This window comes from Canis aureus, chromosome 31 (assembly GCF_053574225.1).
Source record: "Canis aureus isolate CA01 chromosome 31, VMU_Caureus_v.1.0, whole genome shotgun sequence".
NCBI lineage: Eukaryota > Metazoa > Chordata > Mammalia > Carnivora > Canidae > Canis > Canis aureus.
The window spans coordinates 22,805,739-22,823,401 of NC_135641.1; the positions used below are offsets into that span (position 1 = coordinate 22,805,739).

The 17,663-nt window shown below is 38.3% G+C and overlaps 1 protein-coding gene across 10 annotated transcripts in view; it reads left to right on the forward strand.

Annotated features, from left to right (window-relative positions):
- Window positions 1–17,663, forward strand: part of MAP3K13 (mitogen-activated protein kinase kinase kinase 13) — a 169,061-nt gene that overhangs the window by 118,808 nt on the left and 32,590 nt on the right. For 8 of the 10 annotated variants that reach the window (XM_077879960.1, XM_077879959.1, XM_077879963.1 and 5 more), the window contains 2 exons: window positions 5,079–5,638; window positions 12,973–13,156. The exons of the other annotated variants lie outside the window; for them this stretch is intronic. In XM_077879960.1, the coding sequence (XP_077736086.1) occupies window positions 5,164–5,638; window positions 12,973–13,156 (659 nt within the window). In that variant the 5' untranslated portion in view covers window positions 5,079–5,163. The remainder of the gene's footprint in view (window positions 1–5,078; window positions 5,639–12,972; window positions 13,157–17,663) is intronic. 10 annotated transcript variants of the gene reach the window in all.

The following is a 17,663-nucleotide window of genomic DNA, read 5'->3' on the forward strand; positions in this document are numbered from 1 at the left end:
AATGTCAAAGCTGAGATCAGCACAAAAGGAATAGAATGGGAGAATGGGGTGAGGGTAATGGGGGTCAATTCAGCAAATAGCTAGTGCTGTAGCATAGGGTTCCAGCTATTATTATGATTTCTTCCCCTAACCCCCAACCTTACATTCCCAGGCAGTTTCCTAGCCTCTTAATTTCTGCATGCCCTAGAATTTAAGTCCCCCCTAAACTAGCTTCATCCCACCCAATCTCATCTTCCTGATTTGTTTGAAGGGGAAAATCATCTGCATTATTTCATAAGATTTCAGAGCCCATATATGAAGTATATCTCTTACTGTTATTGCTCCTCAATATCAGCTGGCTATTTTATTATTTCTGAGTTACCAGCCTTCTTACACATGCCCTGCTGGTTTCTACTTACCTCTGCTAATGCTCTTAGCCTCCCTGACTTCCTTTCTTCTATGGGTCTGAAATCATCTTCCCTTCAAAGGTTCATTTCAAATCCTACCTCTTTCCATTCAGCCTGAGTTAACTACTCTAGCCTCCATTATTGTTTGCCTTCTGTACAGTTCTGTATAACAACATGGTACATTTGTCATGGGGGAAAGAGAGCAGAGGAGGTAATTCCCTCCATGTGATTATTAACTCCTTAAGTAATTTATAAGTTTTGAAAGGAAAGAACTGTGTCTTACAGAGACTGTATGTGTCTGTAAGAGAGAGAATTTTGGAATGAGGAAAAATAATCTGGTATTCCATCTTGGCTTAGTGACCTTTAGCAAATACCTCTCTATAGGCCTTAACTTCTGTGAAAAATAGGCATCATGCCCTGACTTCCTTACACAGGGATCAAATGTTTAGATCAAGATCATAACCCTCAGCACTTTTAACCTGTGAAGCACTGTAAGGAAGCAAGGGGTTATTAGAAGAGATGCTATGGTGTTATAAAAAAGGCAAGGGAATTTGGGGAATCTGAATTTTGAGTTCTGTTTTTATTAATCTACTCTACCACTTACCCAGTACATGACCTTAAAAAGTTTTTCATTTCTTTGTAAAATGAGAATGACACCGTTACAAGGATTATAGGGCTGATGCTGACTTAAACACCAATTTGTAAGAGCCAACTGTAACTTTGCAAGCAGGTTACTAAACCATTATTAGCTTGAAATCTACCATGGTGGGAGTATTTATACCAGAGAAATCAGTAAACACTACAAATCAGATTGTCCCTGTGTTTTCTTCTTTTCTTTTTTCTTCTTTTTTCTGCAGAGCTGTTTTACCAGTATACTGCTGATTATGTAAACAGGACTGTGTAAATTGTAAGACACTTTGTCTCATTTATCAAATTAGAAGTAGTAATGGTACAGTAATGCTTTGTATCCACAGAACTTAGCCTAGTGCAAATCACAGCTCCAGCATATATTTATTTAATAAGTATATTTTTAATTTAACTTGGGTTCAACCTTATATTATTTTGATACTTGTGCCCTGAGCTATAGGAGCCCACCCCCCCACCCCGCATCTTTAGCTCTTCAAATCCTTCTCTACAAAGTATCTTTTTAAAATCAGATAACATAAATAAAAGCTTGGTACAGTGTGTAAGACACACAGTAGGACTTAAACCTTCCATGTCTGTAACTGAGCTAATTACCTTCTTTCTAAACCTTTCTTTTTTTTTTTAAGATTTATTTATTTATTCATGATAGATATATATAGAGAGAGGCAGAGACACAGGCAGAGGGAGAAGGAGGCTCCATGCGGGGAGCCCGACGTGGGACTCGATCCCGGGACTCCAGGATCGCACCCTGGGCCAAAGGCAGGCGCCAAACCACTGAGCCACCCAGGGATCCCCCTAAACCTTTCTTCTGATATTTCATATCTCAGTGAATATTGCCCATCTATCCATTATCCTAAGAAGGTTATCTGAAAGTCTTCCTCTCTTTTCCCTTTCCCTCACCCACACTCATATTTCATCAATCACTAGATCTTGCTTATTCGACTGCTTAAATCTGTCCTCTCCTCTTCATTACCATTGCTCCTGCCTTGGTTCAGGCCCTCATCACTTCCTACTTGAACTCTTCCTCCTAAGTGACATCTTGACTTTCAGTATTTCTCCTTCAATCCAACCTTGACTTCTATAGATGTAATTTCGGATTACAAATTTGAGGGGCACCTGGGTAGTTTAGTCAGTTAAGCATCTGACTTTGCTCTAGTCATGATCCCAGGGTCCTGGGATCCAGCCAGGCTCCCTGCTCAGCAGGGAGTCTCTTTCTCTTCTGTCCCTCCTGCACATGCCTACTGTCTCTCTCTCTCTCTTTCTTTCTTTTTTTTTTTTTAAGATTTTATTTATTTATTCATAAGAGACACACACACACACACACACAGAGGCAGAAACACAGGCAGAGGGAGAAGCAGGCTCCATGCAGGGAGCCCGATGTGGCACTTGATCCTGGGTCTCCAGGATCACACCCTGGGCTGAAGGCAGGCGCTAAACCACTGAGCCACCCAGGCTGTCCTGTCTCAGTCTTTCAAATAAATAAATAAAATCTTAAAAATAAATAAATAAATAAATTACAAATTTGACCAAGTCACTCCCTTGCTTAAAATTTCTTAATGGTTCTCTGTTGTCTTGAGGATAAAATCTAAAAGCTTTAGTTTGTCACCAAGGTCTGCCACATTCTGACCTTTGCGTCTTATAAGAGTTATCTCCTGCTACTCCCCAATACTTCCTGGAATGTCTAGTCTCACTTTTACCTGGCTTACCCTCCAACCCAAACAACATTTCCTCTATGACATCTCTAGACATATTTGATGTTGATTTTTCTGAGCTCCTGTAGCACCTTGTTCATGTCTGTGTACCCTATATCTAACTACATGGTTCTTATAATCAATTGGTCTTTCCCTCTAGATTGTAAGTTCCTATAGAGTGGAACCCTATGTGCCATTCATTAATTCCTAACACATTGTATAGCATGTAATAGGAGCTCAGTAGTGTTTACATGAATGAATGAGACTTCAAAGGATAGGGTATTTTCATTTTCATTCATGCAAGCTACTCATAGTGTGTTGCAATGAAAAAAAAGACTTAAAATTTGGATCTCAATAATGCAGATAAAAATTAATAGAGATAGTTTCTTTTTATCCATACCCCCCAACATGGGATATTATGACCCCCATCGCCTTCAGGATATAATCCAAGCTTCTTAGTCTAGCATACAAAACTGACAAAAAGGTCCCTTTCTCTCTATTCTTATCTTTCTCTGTATACATACATATAACCTACATTCCAGCCACTTCAATTGGTCATATTTTTCATGCCTTTCATGCCTCCTTACCCTTGTTTGTACTTTCTCCACACCTGTGACATCCTCCCTCTCTTTTCTCACTCACCCTTTTCCTGCCGACCCAATGAGGTTTGATGCTTCTAACTGATCAATAGTTACCACCTTTGAGCAGCTGGCCCTGAAAGTATCCCTCCCTCTTCCGTGCTCCCAGAGCACTTGATTGGCTCATTATAAGCACTGTACTGCCAATCATTGTTGGTCTGTTTCTTGCCCCCTCTCTAAAGTGAGATTATCTTTATACCCTGGCTTCTATTAAACGCATTCTAGATGTTTAATACAGAGCAAAGGAAGGAAGGAATAACTATTATATGGAGATTTGTAAAGAAAGTAAATTTCTGGGATGCCTGGGGGGCTCAGTGGTTGGGCATCTGCCTTCAGCTCAGGGTGTGGTCCTGGGGTCCTGGGATCACATCCCGCATCAGGCTCCTCATGAGGAGCTGCTTCTCCCTCTGCCAATGTCTCTGCCTCTGTCTGTGTCTCTCATGAATAAGTAAGTAAAATCTTTTTTAAAAAAGTAAATTTCTGGTAAGAGACATACAATGAATAAATTTAAGATTGAATTTGCTTCAAACTGACCAATCTGGACAATTCCATGTCTTTATTTTCAGAAGTTGGGTGGCCCTGAAAAATTGGTGCTAATGGACAGATCAGAAACAAAAAATAAGTTTAAAGCACTGGGGCTGAGTTTGTTGCCCCAGATTTAGGTGCATTACAGTAAAAACAGATTTTGTATCTTAGGAATTTGTCTTGTCCCATACATGACTTAATGAATACCTACATGACTTAATGAATGCCTTAGAAAGGAACACAATCCCCCAGTGGATAAAACACTAAAGAAAATAGAAGAAAAAAATGAGCAGAATGTTGTTTCTAATAAAACTGTCTACCAAGACATTTAATTTCTCTTTGGGAAGGGAAACAATTTTTTTTTTCTGATTATGAAACTACCATGTAGTATTTGTCAGTCTATTTAGGTGGCTATAACAAAAATACCATAGACTAGATGGTTCAAACAACAAACATGTATTTCTTACAGTTCTGAAGGCTGTGAGGGCTCCACCTTTGCCTAATCACTTCCCAAAGGCCCCGCTTCCAAATACTATCACATTAGGGAATGGGGTTCAGCATATGAATTTTGGAGCAAGGAGATTAAAAAATTCACTCTCTAGCAATATATTAATATAGAATGCCTGGAATATTAAAAAAAAAACACACAACAATATAAACCCCTCCCAAATCTAACCACTGAGAATTAACAATAATTAATAGTTAACAATAGTTAGTTAATTCTTGGGATATATTATTCCCAATCTTTTTTCTTGTATGTGTTTGTGTGTCCTTTCCAGTAAAAGGTGGGGGATGGGTGAAACAGGTGATGGGGATAAAGGAGTCCACTTGTGACGAGCACCAGGTAATCCATGGAAGTGCTGAATCACTATATTGTACACCTGAAACTAACATTACACTGTATGTTAACTGGAATTTAAATTAAAACTTTAAAAAATTGTAAGGGTTTATGTTGTATATATTGTTCTAATCTGTTTTCTGTGTTAACATGTCATGAACGTTTTCTCAGATTCATAAAAAATACTCTTCTACAACACAATTTTTAACTGCTGCACAGTATTCCATCATTTGGATGTATACCAGTGTTTAACCAATTTCCATTGTTTCAATGTTTTTGTTATTATAAACAGAAGTGTAGTAGTGTGGCTGACTGCAAGAAGGGTGATCTCATGTCCTTCTCCTATTTTCCCCAGGTTTGGGAGCCTCCTCTTGCATCAGAATTCTGTCCTAATAATCCTCTGAGTGTCATCTCAGGACCCTGGGCACACTCATGGCACGATGGCCAACCCTCAGGAGCACCTGAGCTGCTCCTCTTCCCCACACTTACCCTTGAGTGAAAACAGAACCTTCAATGGACTACAAGATGAACTCACACCTATGGGGAGCCACCCCTCACCCAAGCTCCTTCAGGACCAGCAGGAAAAGGGGGTGGTACAAACAGAGCCAAATGAGAGCATGAACAGCCCCATCACCACAACAGTGTTGACCAGTGTGAGTGAGGATTCCAGGGACCAGTTTGAGAACAGCGTGCTTCAGCTGAGGGAACAAGATGAATCAGAGATGGCCATGTCTCAGGGGAACAGCAATGCCGTGGATGGAGAGAGCACAAGTGGAACTGAAGACATCAAGATTCAGTTCAGCAGGTCGGGCAGTGGCAGTGGTGGGTTTCTGGAAGGACTATTTGGATGCTTAAGGCCTGTATGGAATATCATTGGGAAGGCATATTCTACTGATTACAAATTGCAGCAGCAAGGTAAGCTAGAGGGGGAATCTGGGAAATATTTCCTGGATAAACACACCACCACCATTCATTGGATAACCTCTGATTAAAATGCTAGTACCAGATGAATACCCTGTACCAATCTCCTATAGACCTTCTCACTGGAACAGATTCACATTTGGTTGGTCTTGTTTGGCCAAAGCCCATCTTCTATAGTTGTCCAGCCTAGTGGTGTCAAGTAGAGTACATAGAAGACAACCCATAGTGTTATGAGGGAAGAAAACGTTAGTGGGCCTATTCCTTCTATCACCATTTTAAATTTCTATTTTCATGCATGTTCTCATATATATTTGGTATTTTAATAAAGTTGTGCAGATACATAATTTGTAAAATCACATAATGCATGTTTAAAATTTTTTTATTGAAAGTTTATGTAATCAAAAGGTCTGATGGCCACTGGATTAATTCAAAGCCACACAGAAACCACGTGGTTCTGTGCCTTAATATTGTCTGCCTGCCGTAGGTTGTAGTAAAAAGGAATCATTTTCTTACAGCCAAGGCACAGAAAGCTCACATTGTGAGAAAAGAACAAATATACAACCAATCTTGAGAAGCATTATTATGTCTAGATCCCACAGCTTTTTAAAAAGTAAATTAACTCCCATCATTGTGTGACATGCATATTCATATATTCCAATTCAAGCATTGTGCTTCTGAAGTAAAGAGAACACATGGCCCCAGTGTTCTTTATAACTTCATTTATATTCTTCAAAAGAATTTTTTTCTTCCTGATAGCAAATGTAATATATGTGGAAAAATTGGAATATACAGGTAAGTTCCCCCCCAAAAAAAGTAAAAATATTTATCTATGATCCTCGGTCTCCATTATTAATGTTTGTGGTATGTATTATGTTAGTTTTATTATGTGTGTTTATGTGTGCTTTAAAAAAAAGAGTCAAACTATTTTGTTATGGTTTTTCACTTCACATTGTGAACATTTCCCGTATCATGAAATATACTTCTTTAGCATTTTTAATGCCTGCATAATATTAAATTGTGTGAATGTGCCAAGATTTCTTTAAGCAACCCTCTATTGCTTGGCAATTTGCTATTTTTGGTGATCATAAGCTACACTGCAATGAACATCTGTTTATTAATTAATTTTCACCCATATCTTTATGTCTGTGATTATTTTTTATTATGTTTCTAATTTCCTTAAGCTAAGTCTTTAGAAGAGGAATGATTGGTTTAAAAGGGTTTGTGGCTTTTTAAAGCTTTTGATACATATCTTTGTAGCTAGCCTGGCATAAATCATTCCATTGTTAACAGTTCTCTCATCAAGAAACTTTGGAAAGGACCAGAAATGAGATTCTGTCTCATTTATTTCATAACCGAATGTTGGACTCTGTGACCATCTTTTAAAAATATACTCATTTTGGGGCACCTGGGTGGCTCAGTCAGTTGAGCATCTGCCTCTGGCTCAGGTCATGATCCTGGGGTCCTGGGATCAAGCCCTGTGTTGGGCTCCTTGCTCAGCGGGGAGCCTGCTTTTCCCTCTCCCTCTATCCCTCCTTCTGCTTGTGCTCTCTCTTTCTCTCAAATGAACAAATAAAAATCTTTTAAAAAATTAAATACATATATTCATATCTTTCATTCAAGACTATTGACAGCTTTTCTGCAACAGCCAGTTGACCTCAGTCACCATTGCCCATTTTTCTCGTGCCTTCTATTTTTCCTATTTCTGAAATACTTTCTCTTAAACCAATACCAACCTCTCCTTCCATATCCTTAAGTGTATTGGGATTTGGTAGTAAATCAGTTGATCTCAGGCATGCTTTCCAGGATTTGTCAATCACAGCATCCATTCCTGCTGCATTCAGAAATTCTTTGTCAGTCTCTGGGTTTGGTCTGTCTGTCTGTCTCTCTCTCGGTCTTTCATACATCCTCCCATCCCATCCGCCTTGCACATTCCACCCTTCTTTCCCCTTCTTATGGTCTTAAGGTTTCAAGGAAATTAAAAAGCTGTAATTGGGGATCCCTGGGTGGCTCACCGGTTTAGCACCTGCCTTCGCTCCAGGGTGTGATCCTGGAGCCCTGGGATCGAGTCCTGCATCGGGCTCCTTGCATGGATCCTGCTTTTCCCTCTGCCTGTGTCTCTGTTTCTCTCCTTCTCTCTGTGTCTCTCATGAATAAATAAATAAAATCTTTAAAAAAAAAAAAAGCTGTTCTTTGTCACATGAAGGTTGGGGGTTTCAATGTTAAACAGTGTTGTTATTTTAAAAACTGAGAATAAAAATAAGCACAAAGAGGAAAATAAAAAGTACTTGTTATCCCACAACCCAGAGATAACCACTCTTAATTTATTATTTTTTAAAAAGTTCCCTCTTCTCTGCTCAGATGCAAAACCTACTAATATCTGTTTATGTGTTAAACTACCTTCGGTTTTTAGGGTCTTCACTTGCCCAATCAAATAATTATTTTGGCGGTAATTTGGAGATCTCAGGATCCAAATGCAGCATTGAGCTTCAGGCTCGTAAAGATGGGCAACCGACCCATCCTATGTGGCTGTCAAAAGGAGCTTTAAAAATTTTGGAGGGTGTTTGGGTGGCTCAGTTGGTTAAGTGTTCAATTCTCCATTGCAGCTCGGGTCTTGGTCTCAGGGTCATGAGTTCGAACCCGTAATGGGTGTGAAGCCTACTTTAAAAAAATAATTTTTAAAAAATTGTCCTCTAGACTTCTATTTAATTGTCTTCCAATTGATTATGTGACTGTCAGAAAGGCTTATTTAAAGAGTAAATAAGAAATAGGCCTGGTCATCTTAAGCTTACAAAGCACCTTATAGCTGCCTAAATCTTCAGCAGATGACAGGATACCCTACTGTGGCTGGTGTTGCCGGGGGCCATCAAAGAGACTCACTAGCCAGAAACTAAGGTAGTTTTTTCCTTGTCAGCTCTGGGATCAGGGAGCTAATCTTTAATCCTGGATTACAGTCAACTAAAGGATAGTACACAGAACAGATGTGTCTCTACTCTTGGTACTTAGGAGAAAATTTCACTTGATTTTTCAAAATTTTAATGAAATCTTCATCTCCCATTTGGTATGTTGGTAATGAAGTCCAAGTAAGGTAGTATGTGTAATTGAAATCTTTTACTGCCAAATAGTTCCCAGTCCTTAATGCAAGTATTATCATAACCATGTCTGAATATAAACAAAGGAAAATTTATGCTGTAAAAGTAGATGGGCACGGGGGTTTTTCTCAGTCTTAGAGATCATGGTAGATATTGGAATTAAGACAGGACTCAGAGTGATGAATCAGAAGATAGAAGCTGGGGAAGATTACCAATGGACAGATACAAAAGCAGCAGAAAGTCTGAGACTAACCCCAGAGCAAACACAGCCAGGTTCCATTGTTATGTCGTTATCTTGCTGTCAGTTAGTGGGGGCCCTGAATTTTGCACATCCTCTTTGCTAACATTCTTTTTTCTGTTTTTTTTTTTTTTTTCCTACTCCTTGGCTTCTGACTAGATATTGAGAGGGATATTGGGATGAGACAAAAGGACTGAGTCACATCAGTTTTACTTCTGATAATTAGTTCCAGTAAAAAGATTGATAGAAAGGTGGTTGAAGTATTACTTTACACTCTGTTCCTGAATTACCAGTGTGGTCCACTCTATTTTTCTATGGATAATTAAGACTTGGCTAAGCATAGCTGAACAACACAGGCATGAGCTATTGTTGGTAGAGGAAAATTTTACTCTTTAGTATAATATCGTCAACCTTTAGTATTTGAGTGCCAAATGTATTTATCATTTATATTTTAATAATTCATTTATTTCCCATTTCATACAATGCTAAATAATAGGCATTATTTATTTCAAAATATAAGAAATTGTAGGGGCACCTGGCTGGCTTAGTCATAGTACATGTAACTCTTGATCTTGAGGTTATGAGTTAAAGCCCCATGTTGGGTGTAGAGTTTACTTATTTTATATATATGTGCATATATATAAGAAATTATAATATAAACATTATAAAATGATATAAAAAGAAAGAACTATTTAATAAATTGGCTTGGAATCATTCAATAACAATATGAAAAAAATTAATTTGCCTTGGTCCTCATACCATACATCAAAAAAAGCTCCAGATGGATATAAAGATTAAACCTTTTTTTAAGATTTTATTTATTTGACAGAGAGAGAGCACACACGAGCAGGAGGAACAGCAGGGAGAGCCCAACATAGGACTCCATCCTAGGACCCTGGGGTCATGACCTGAGCTAAAGGCAGATGTTTCACCAACTGAACCACCCAGGTGCCCTGGATGTAAAGATTAAATTTAAAAAAAGAATCAACCATAGATTACTCTCAGGAGATTGATTAGGTAGTAGAAGAAATTACGAAGGAAATGACAGGCATCTATGAAAATAATGTGTTCAAAAAATAATAAAATATAAAGTAAGTTTTCAAAAATATATTTTCTTCACATGTATTCAAGAAATAGAAAACCCCTTCAAGTTTATGAGAACTCTGGGACCCCGGCAGATAAATGCACGAAGCATAATTGTGACAATTCATGCAGAACAACTGTGAGCATTAGACAAATGTGGAGAAACCTTCCGCGTCACTGGCAATTAAAGTACTGCAAACTTGGGGTGCCCGGGTGGCTCAGTCAGTTGAGCAGCTGACTCTTGGTTTCGGCTCAGGTTGTGAGATTGAGCCCTGCACTGGGCTCCCTGCCCCACGGAGAGTTAGCCTGTGATTCTATCACCCTCCCCCTCTGCCCTGCACTCTCTGTCTCTCTCTCAAATGAATAAATCTTTTAAAATAAATAATAAAGTAGTGCAAACTTATAATACATTACCTTACACCTAAATAAATTAGAAGCCAGAAGACTATCGACAATATTCATTGATGACAAACTTATAGTCAAAGGGACACACTTATGCTTTACTGCTCTCAGCAAAAACTAGCGAAACCCTTTTGGATGGCAAGTTAGAATGTATAGCAAACTGTACTGTTTAACCTAAGAACTGAGTCTGAGGAAATAATATAAAGAAAGAAAAAAGTATCAAATTTAGACCAGACAAAAAGATGGAAACACTCAAGTACAGAAAAAAGTACAAGGGTATAGTGAGCAACTATGAAAAAGCTTATAATAAAAACTGGAAATATATGGGATATACACATTACCTGAAAAAAGTGTAAAAGATTATGTGTCACCTACAACTCCTACATAGTTGCATACATATGAGCAAAGACTGGAAGAGAAGATGAAAACTGAATATGGAATGGGATTGTAGATAAAATGCTTTTGTTTGTTTTTTTCTAATATTTTCTGGTGTTTCTAGCATTTAGCAGTGAATAAAGGTTCAGTAAATGGGGGAATAAAACACCCAAAGATGTCTAATTTTAGTAGTTACTACACTTAAAATTAGGATAACTTGGGTTTTTATAAAGTTTTTCAGGAAAATATAGCCCAGTATGTTCTTGCCCCAGAATCCAGCAATAGTACTTTATTTGGCCCCAGAGTGGCCAAAGTGACACTGTGTCTAGTTCCTCACCAGACAGACCCCTAACAAGTAAAACCTTCTGATGGTGTGTTATGGATATCTGGGTCCTGCGTTTGCTGCACAGATAAACCTTTGGGGATGGAAGTGGGGCTGTGTGACACACTTAACTCTTGTCAGTCATTCGAAGCCAGAAAGATCCTCAAAGCAGTCAAACCCACGTAACTCACTCATTCCTCCTGCATCTCACTTGGTATCATTTTTTTATTCGATGATTTCGTATTTGTGATCTATTTGTATTTTAGAGAAATTGTTTTTATGTAGCATCTATCTAATTTCGGCAGAGCAGAAACCTTCAATCTGCTCAGAGCAAAAGAATGGGTTAAATACCTATGCTGTCAACCATCCTCACTGTAATTTGTCCTGCCCCATGTCATTTTCTCTGGAAGGTCATGTTTTAACCAATATAATGAGAGGCCACATTTTATTAAGACTCTGCAGAATTTCTTTTCTCTCAAGGTTGAGAAAATTAGAAAAGAGGAAAATGTAGTTCCTTCTAGGTCCTGATGACCTCTTTCTGCTGCTTCTTCACCATGGTAGATGTGAGTTGATCTGCTTTCAAGATCAGAATATCTTCAGAGCTGACTCAACACTACCTTGTTCAATGTTCTGCAAACAGTGACCTTTTAGTGCTTGATGATCTAATGAAAATCCCCCGTAACCTTTAACATTGTCATCATCCTCTCTCCACTCTGTGGGACTCCTAGTTCTTTGATGTTTATTTTTTACCAGTTGACAATGAACTGATAAAAAGGGGGACAAGGAGAAGGATCAGTGGATCATATTCTCCTTTTTAAGTTCCATGAGATTAAAGCACATATTGATTGAATTTTTGAGGTACTTTATCTAAAAATAGCATTTTATTCATTATAAAAGTAATACAGGCTCAGGTTAAAAAAATACAGGAAAGAATAAAGAATGTAATGTGAATCATCAATAATGTCACCACTTAGAAATGACTCCTGTTACTTTTTTGGTGCAAAGAAAATCAACTTCTAAGAAAGAGAGAAACTGGAAAGTACTGCATCTATATGAGTAAATCTATCATGGCTAATGACCCTCTCAATTACTTCATGAGAGGCAATGTGGTATAGTGGAGAAAGCACTGTCCCTGGATTCAGCCATTCTTGAGCTCTGGGCCCAGTTCTGCCACTTACCATCTATATGACCTTGGGTAAGTTACTTAATCTCCCTGTCTTTGTTTCTCATCTCTAAATAACCACAATAAGACCAGACTTACAAAATTGTTGAAAGGATAAACACATGAGATATATAAAGCTTTATGCTAGTGTCTGGCACGTAGTACTCAATAAAAGGTAAATATTAACATAAGTTTTAACATAATTAGATCCTTGTGAGAGTATCATTGAAAATTCAGGAAAGATTAATTAAGCATCTGCACTAGAGATTCAAAGAGGAGTAAAACAACACTGACTTATCATGGGTGATGGACTAGAGATAGTGGTATAGATAAGTGGATTGAACATGCAAGCTTGAAGTGAGGAGGTGGGCCCATGGGAATGTCAAGATATGTTTTGTTCAGTGGAGAGTATATTAGAGATCTCTGATCTGCTTGATTTCATTGGTTAAAAATTGATACAAACTAATACATGAGAATATGTGATGGATAGTATCAAGACCCATAGGAGGGTTGTATCTTTTGGTGAGTTACCAGGTGGGAGTCAAAGGGTAGAGATCATCTGGGGTGATGCTGAAGTTGGTACCTTTGGAATGGCCTTGTAGGATGGTCCCTGAGTAAATTCTGAGATCTAAGTTTGTTTCTCGCTTGTGTGCCTAGATACTTGGGAAGTGCCATTTGAGGAGATCTCAGAGCTGCAGTGGCTGGGTAGTGGAGCCCAAGGAGCTGTCTTCTTGGGCAAGTTCCGAGCGGAAGAGGTGGCCATCAAGAAAGTGAGAGAACAGAATGAGACGGATATCAAGCATTTGAGGAAGTTGAAGCACCCTAACATCATCGCTTTCAAGTAGGTCAAGGCTTTTTTTTTTTTTTTAAGAAATAGATTTTCTTTCCCCCAATATCTACATATGAGTTCCTGCTTTGAAAGACACATCAAGAATACTATAGACTTAGTACCATGCTAGGTGCTTTGGGAGGGCACCAACGATTGAATGAAAGTTATGTCTTTAAGGATCTTATAATCTAGTAGTTCTTTTTGCCAAAGCACACCCTTCTCAGAAAGGATGTACATGAGACAGAAAGGGAGAAATGGATTCCTACCAAGCAATCCTAGCTGATGAATTAACCTCATTTATCAGCGAGATGATGGAGCTCACTCTGAGATAACCTGCACATCCTAAAGTTCAGTTAAGAAAACAAAGCTAATATCTGATGCAATCACAGAACAATTAGTCTCTGTGTAACAGAGAGGTATTTTTTTTTAATTTATTTTTTATTGGTGTTCAATTTACTAACATACAGAATAACCCCCAGTGCCCGTCACCCATTCATTGCCACCCCCCGCCCTCCTCCCCTTCCACCACCCCTAGTTCGTTTCCCAGAGTTAGCAGTCTTTACGTTCTGTCTCATCTTTCTGATATTTCCCACACATTTCTTCCCCCTTCCCTTATATTCCCTTTCACTATTATTTATATTCCCCAAATGAATGAGAACATATGTTTGTCCTTCTCCGACTGGCTTACTTCACTCAGCATAATACCCTCCAGTTCCATCCACGTTGAAGCAAATGGTGGGTATTTGTCATTTCTAATAGCTGAGTAATATTCCATTGTATACATAATTATTACAAGTTCATATTTAAGAAGGGAGGCTAACAGAAACTAATAAAAAAAATACCTCTCTCTCTAGTTTCTGTTAGCCTCCCTTCTTAAATATGAACTTGTAATAAGAGGCATCTTCACAGTGTTTCTCCCTGCCTCAGGCTTTGCTAGATCTCTTTTCAAGTAATGCTAAACACTCAGCCTTCTAAATCTAATGACAGCTGAATTACTGATGAGAGTAAGTTATATGCTATGCTCATTCCACACTGTAGGTGTTTTCAAGAGTGTATGGACATATCTTTCTAGCTCAGACTGTTATTTTCATAATAATGGTAGGGATCACTAGCAAAAGGGGAGGCATTAGGGGAAATTTGAGGAAGTCCCCAAATCTGGCAGTGCTGAGCTCTAAATATGTGTCATCTCTTCTGCCTGTAGCTTTCCCTTGAGTTCCCTCTCTTGCCAGGCTTCAAACTCTGCTCTATCCTGGAAACAAATGGATGAGTGGCTTTACAGGAGTGAAAGTTAAGAACAGGAAAGCTAGTCTTTAGGTAGAATGACAGTTAAGAAACTAGAGCTTCTTGATATGTTAGATGTATATATTTCGATCCTGGAAAATAATATGAGCAATGTGGCTATAGCCAGAAGTGGAATAATTTACAAATTCCCCTTTCCTAAACTAGGAAGAACTTCTCCCAGCCCCCAAGAGGCATCCTCTCTTGATAAAAGTCTCATTATAAAGGTAAACATGTCATGTGATAATTTTTCATTGGAATCACATTCCTAAAGTAAGGAATAGAAATCGTGGGTAAGGGTTTTGTAGAATGGGTTTAAATGAATATTGATGTTGAGTTTTGATTCCTAAACAAGACCCCTTAATGGAAAGGGAAAGAGATGTGAAAAGGAGAGAAGCATTCAACTGGGATACTAAATGAAGTATGTGAATGTATTTCCTTGTGGAAGGAACATCCATACAGTGGGCATGGGAGAGAGCTTCAGTTGCTCTAGAGATTCCGTCCTTTGTTGCCCTATTTAGGCAAGGAGGATGTGAGACGAAAACGAAACGCTATAGAGACTAATCATAATCTTTCCAACAATGATAAATTTCAAAAGACAACAGAAGGGTTATTTTTAAGCAGATAGACTATCAGACTCACTTCTTTCCTTCATTTGACTTCACTGAGGATAATCATCACTTCTAGTTTGCTACATCCTAAATGGAAGGAAGGACCTTTCATTTAACTTATATTTAACTCAGCTTTTAAGCTTAGATCACTAGGATGCTGAGTTTGAGACACAGAATATTCTCTAGATTAGTGTGGTTTTTTTTTGCCTCCTGAAGTGAGCTGAGCTGTATGTCCCAGGTCTGAGGGTTTTCCAGCAGGGATGTCCTGGGTAAACCAAAGGTAGAAATGTATCCTGAGAGTATGGGTGTAAGAAGCTTTATTTTTCCTTCCTTTCTTTTTTTTTTTTTTTTCTTCCCATTTTCCTTGCAACCTTTTCCCACCTTACTCTTTTGATCCTCTTACCTACATGTGCAGTTTTCTGCATTTTGGTCAAGTATTGCCATGCCAATGCCCCACTTTTTAGGCTGAAGATGCTTGAATAGTCTTTACCTCTACATGGAAAACAATAGTGAGACTGTGTCCCTGGTTCATTACACCATGCTCTTGAGGCATTGTGCAGTGTTATGTTTGCAGCCATCTGTGCCATGTGTTGCTTGGCCAATGAATCATTCAGGACCGTCTGGAAGATATGAAGGCATGATTAGATTTTAGTATGTCTCTCTGGATACTGATTGCTGTGCTTACAGCTTCCTTTGAAGTAAGAACCATGTACAGAAGGGGAAGTGAAAGAAAAGAAGTCTGTATTTTTTTTCTTCCAATTTTTTAAAAGCAATCTTTGAGGAAAACCTAATCTGACTGTTCCTAATGGAATTGGGTGCCAAGGGGAAGAAAAAGGTAGCAATTAGAAGTGATTAGAGAGCTGCTATTTATAGCTACTAAGAAGCCTTGTCATAGTATAGGGTTGATGGGATGATTGCTTCTCATTCATCAGTCAAGAAAAATGAAAAGTACATATCACTGTTACCCTTTCTGTCTGTGCAGCAAGTTAAAACATGGTTGAATAGGATGCTGAATAGCTTCAAACAAATATTTATTTTGATATTCTTAAGCACATTATTCCTGCCTAGTCATTGTTTTTTTTTTTTTGTAATGAAAATTAAATTGTCTGATTATAGTTGTGGTTTATCTGTGTTCCACCAAGTTCTCCTAAAAAGTCAAGTAACAGAAACTTGAAAAAAAATTTCATTAGACATGAAGATGAGAATTCTGGGTAGCTTAGAAAGTGATAAGGAGCATAATAGAGATAGCTCTGTGGCATTTGACAGGCATATCAGGGCAGGGAAAATGAAGACTTAGTTTTACTTCTTCATAACCTGCTGTTCTTTAGGACGTTCCTATGATTGCAAGCTATGGCCTCTTCATTCTCTCATCGCTGACAGCCACCTAAGGGAGAGGACATGAATTGGTAGCTGGCTGAGGACTTTAGCTGGGCATCTTGCAGATAGAATACTCTCAACTCTAGAAAGTTATGGAAGAAGGCGTACATACTTATTAAGAGATGGGATACCAAGAATGGCATAATTGTTCTCCACTTTTCTTATCTTCATGACAAAAGTATGAAGTAGAGTTAATATCATTATCATTTTTCTAGGGTAATGCTGACATAGGAGTCCCCAGTATGCATGTGTATGCAGACGTTGCAAAGCAAAATGGAGGGCAGTGTCCCATAGTGAGTAGAAAGAGCATAGGCTTTGAAGTTAGACTGGATTAGAATCCAAGCTCTGTCACAGGCATATCATCTAGGACAGGTCACTTTCCTTCTCTGAGCCTTACCTGTTAACAACGGAAGGGGTCATAACTATTGTGTAGTGGTTTGGGGAGATTCAATAAGACAATAAACATGGAAACATTCCTGACAAATAGAAGAAATTCTCCCATGTTGGTTCCCTGCTTCCTAACCCTTACAATTGCACGTTTGTGCAAAGGATTTAGTGCAAAGAAGGTTCAGGTAAAGTTAAGAAATAGCTGTCAAAGACTTGCTGTGAACTTCTAGGCCTTCTTGGTAGAGAGACAAGAACCTGGAGACCTTTCCCTTCAAGGAGCCTATAATCTGTATGGGGAGAGGAAAATTGTGCATAAAAAACTAGTGGCTCCTGTGTAGCATAGTAGGAAAGAGAAAGATCGTCTTGGACTGGAATAATCAGGAAAAGATTTGTAGATGACATAGGAATTGATCGAAATATAGGCCACATAGGTATGTGTTACATTGTATGATATTGTTTTTATTCTAAATAGAAATGTTTTTCAAAGACTATATAATATAGAAAATTGTCTCTTTTTTGATTTTCAGTCTAGTTATCTTAAATTTGACTAATTTAAAATTCAACAACTAATAGTTAAAATAGCAATATTTTACCAGAATTCTCTTTCTGTATCCTATGTATAAAACCTTCTATTTAATTTTAAAAGGAAGAGATTTAAATGATTCTTAACCATCTAAAACAACACAGTCCCTGGCCTACTCGAGTCTCAGGAATCCCAGAATGGAATGGTCCCCAGAGAAAAGCACCAGATACAGCACAACATAGAATCAGGAGTAAACAATATGAACTAAAATTGTCTGTGTGCATAATAGAGAAGATTGGACACTAGAGGTGTTTTAACGGTAATTGAAGAATCAGGAAAGGTT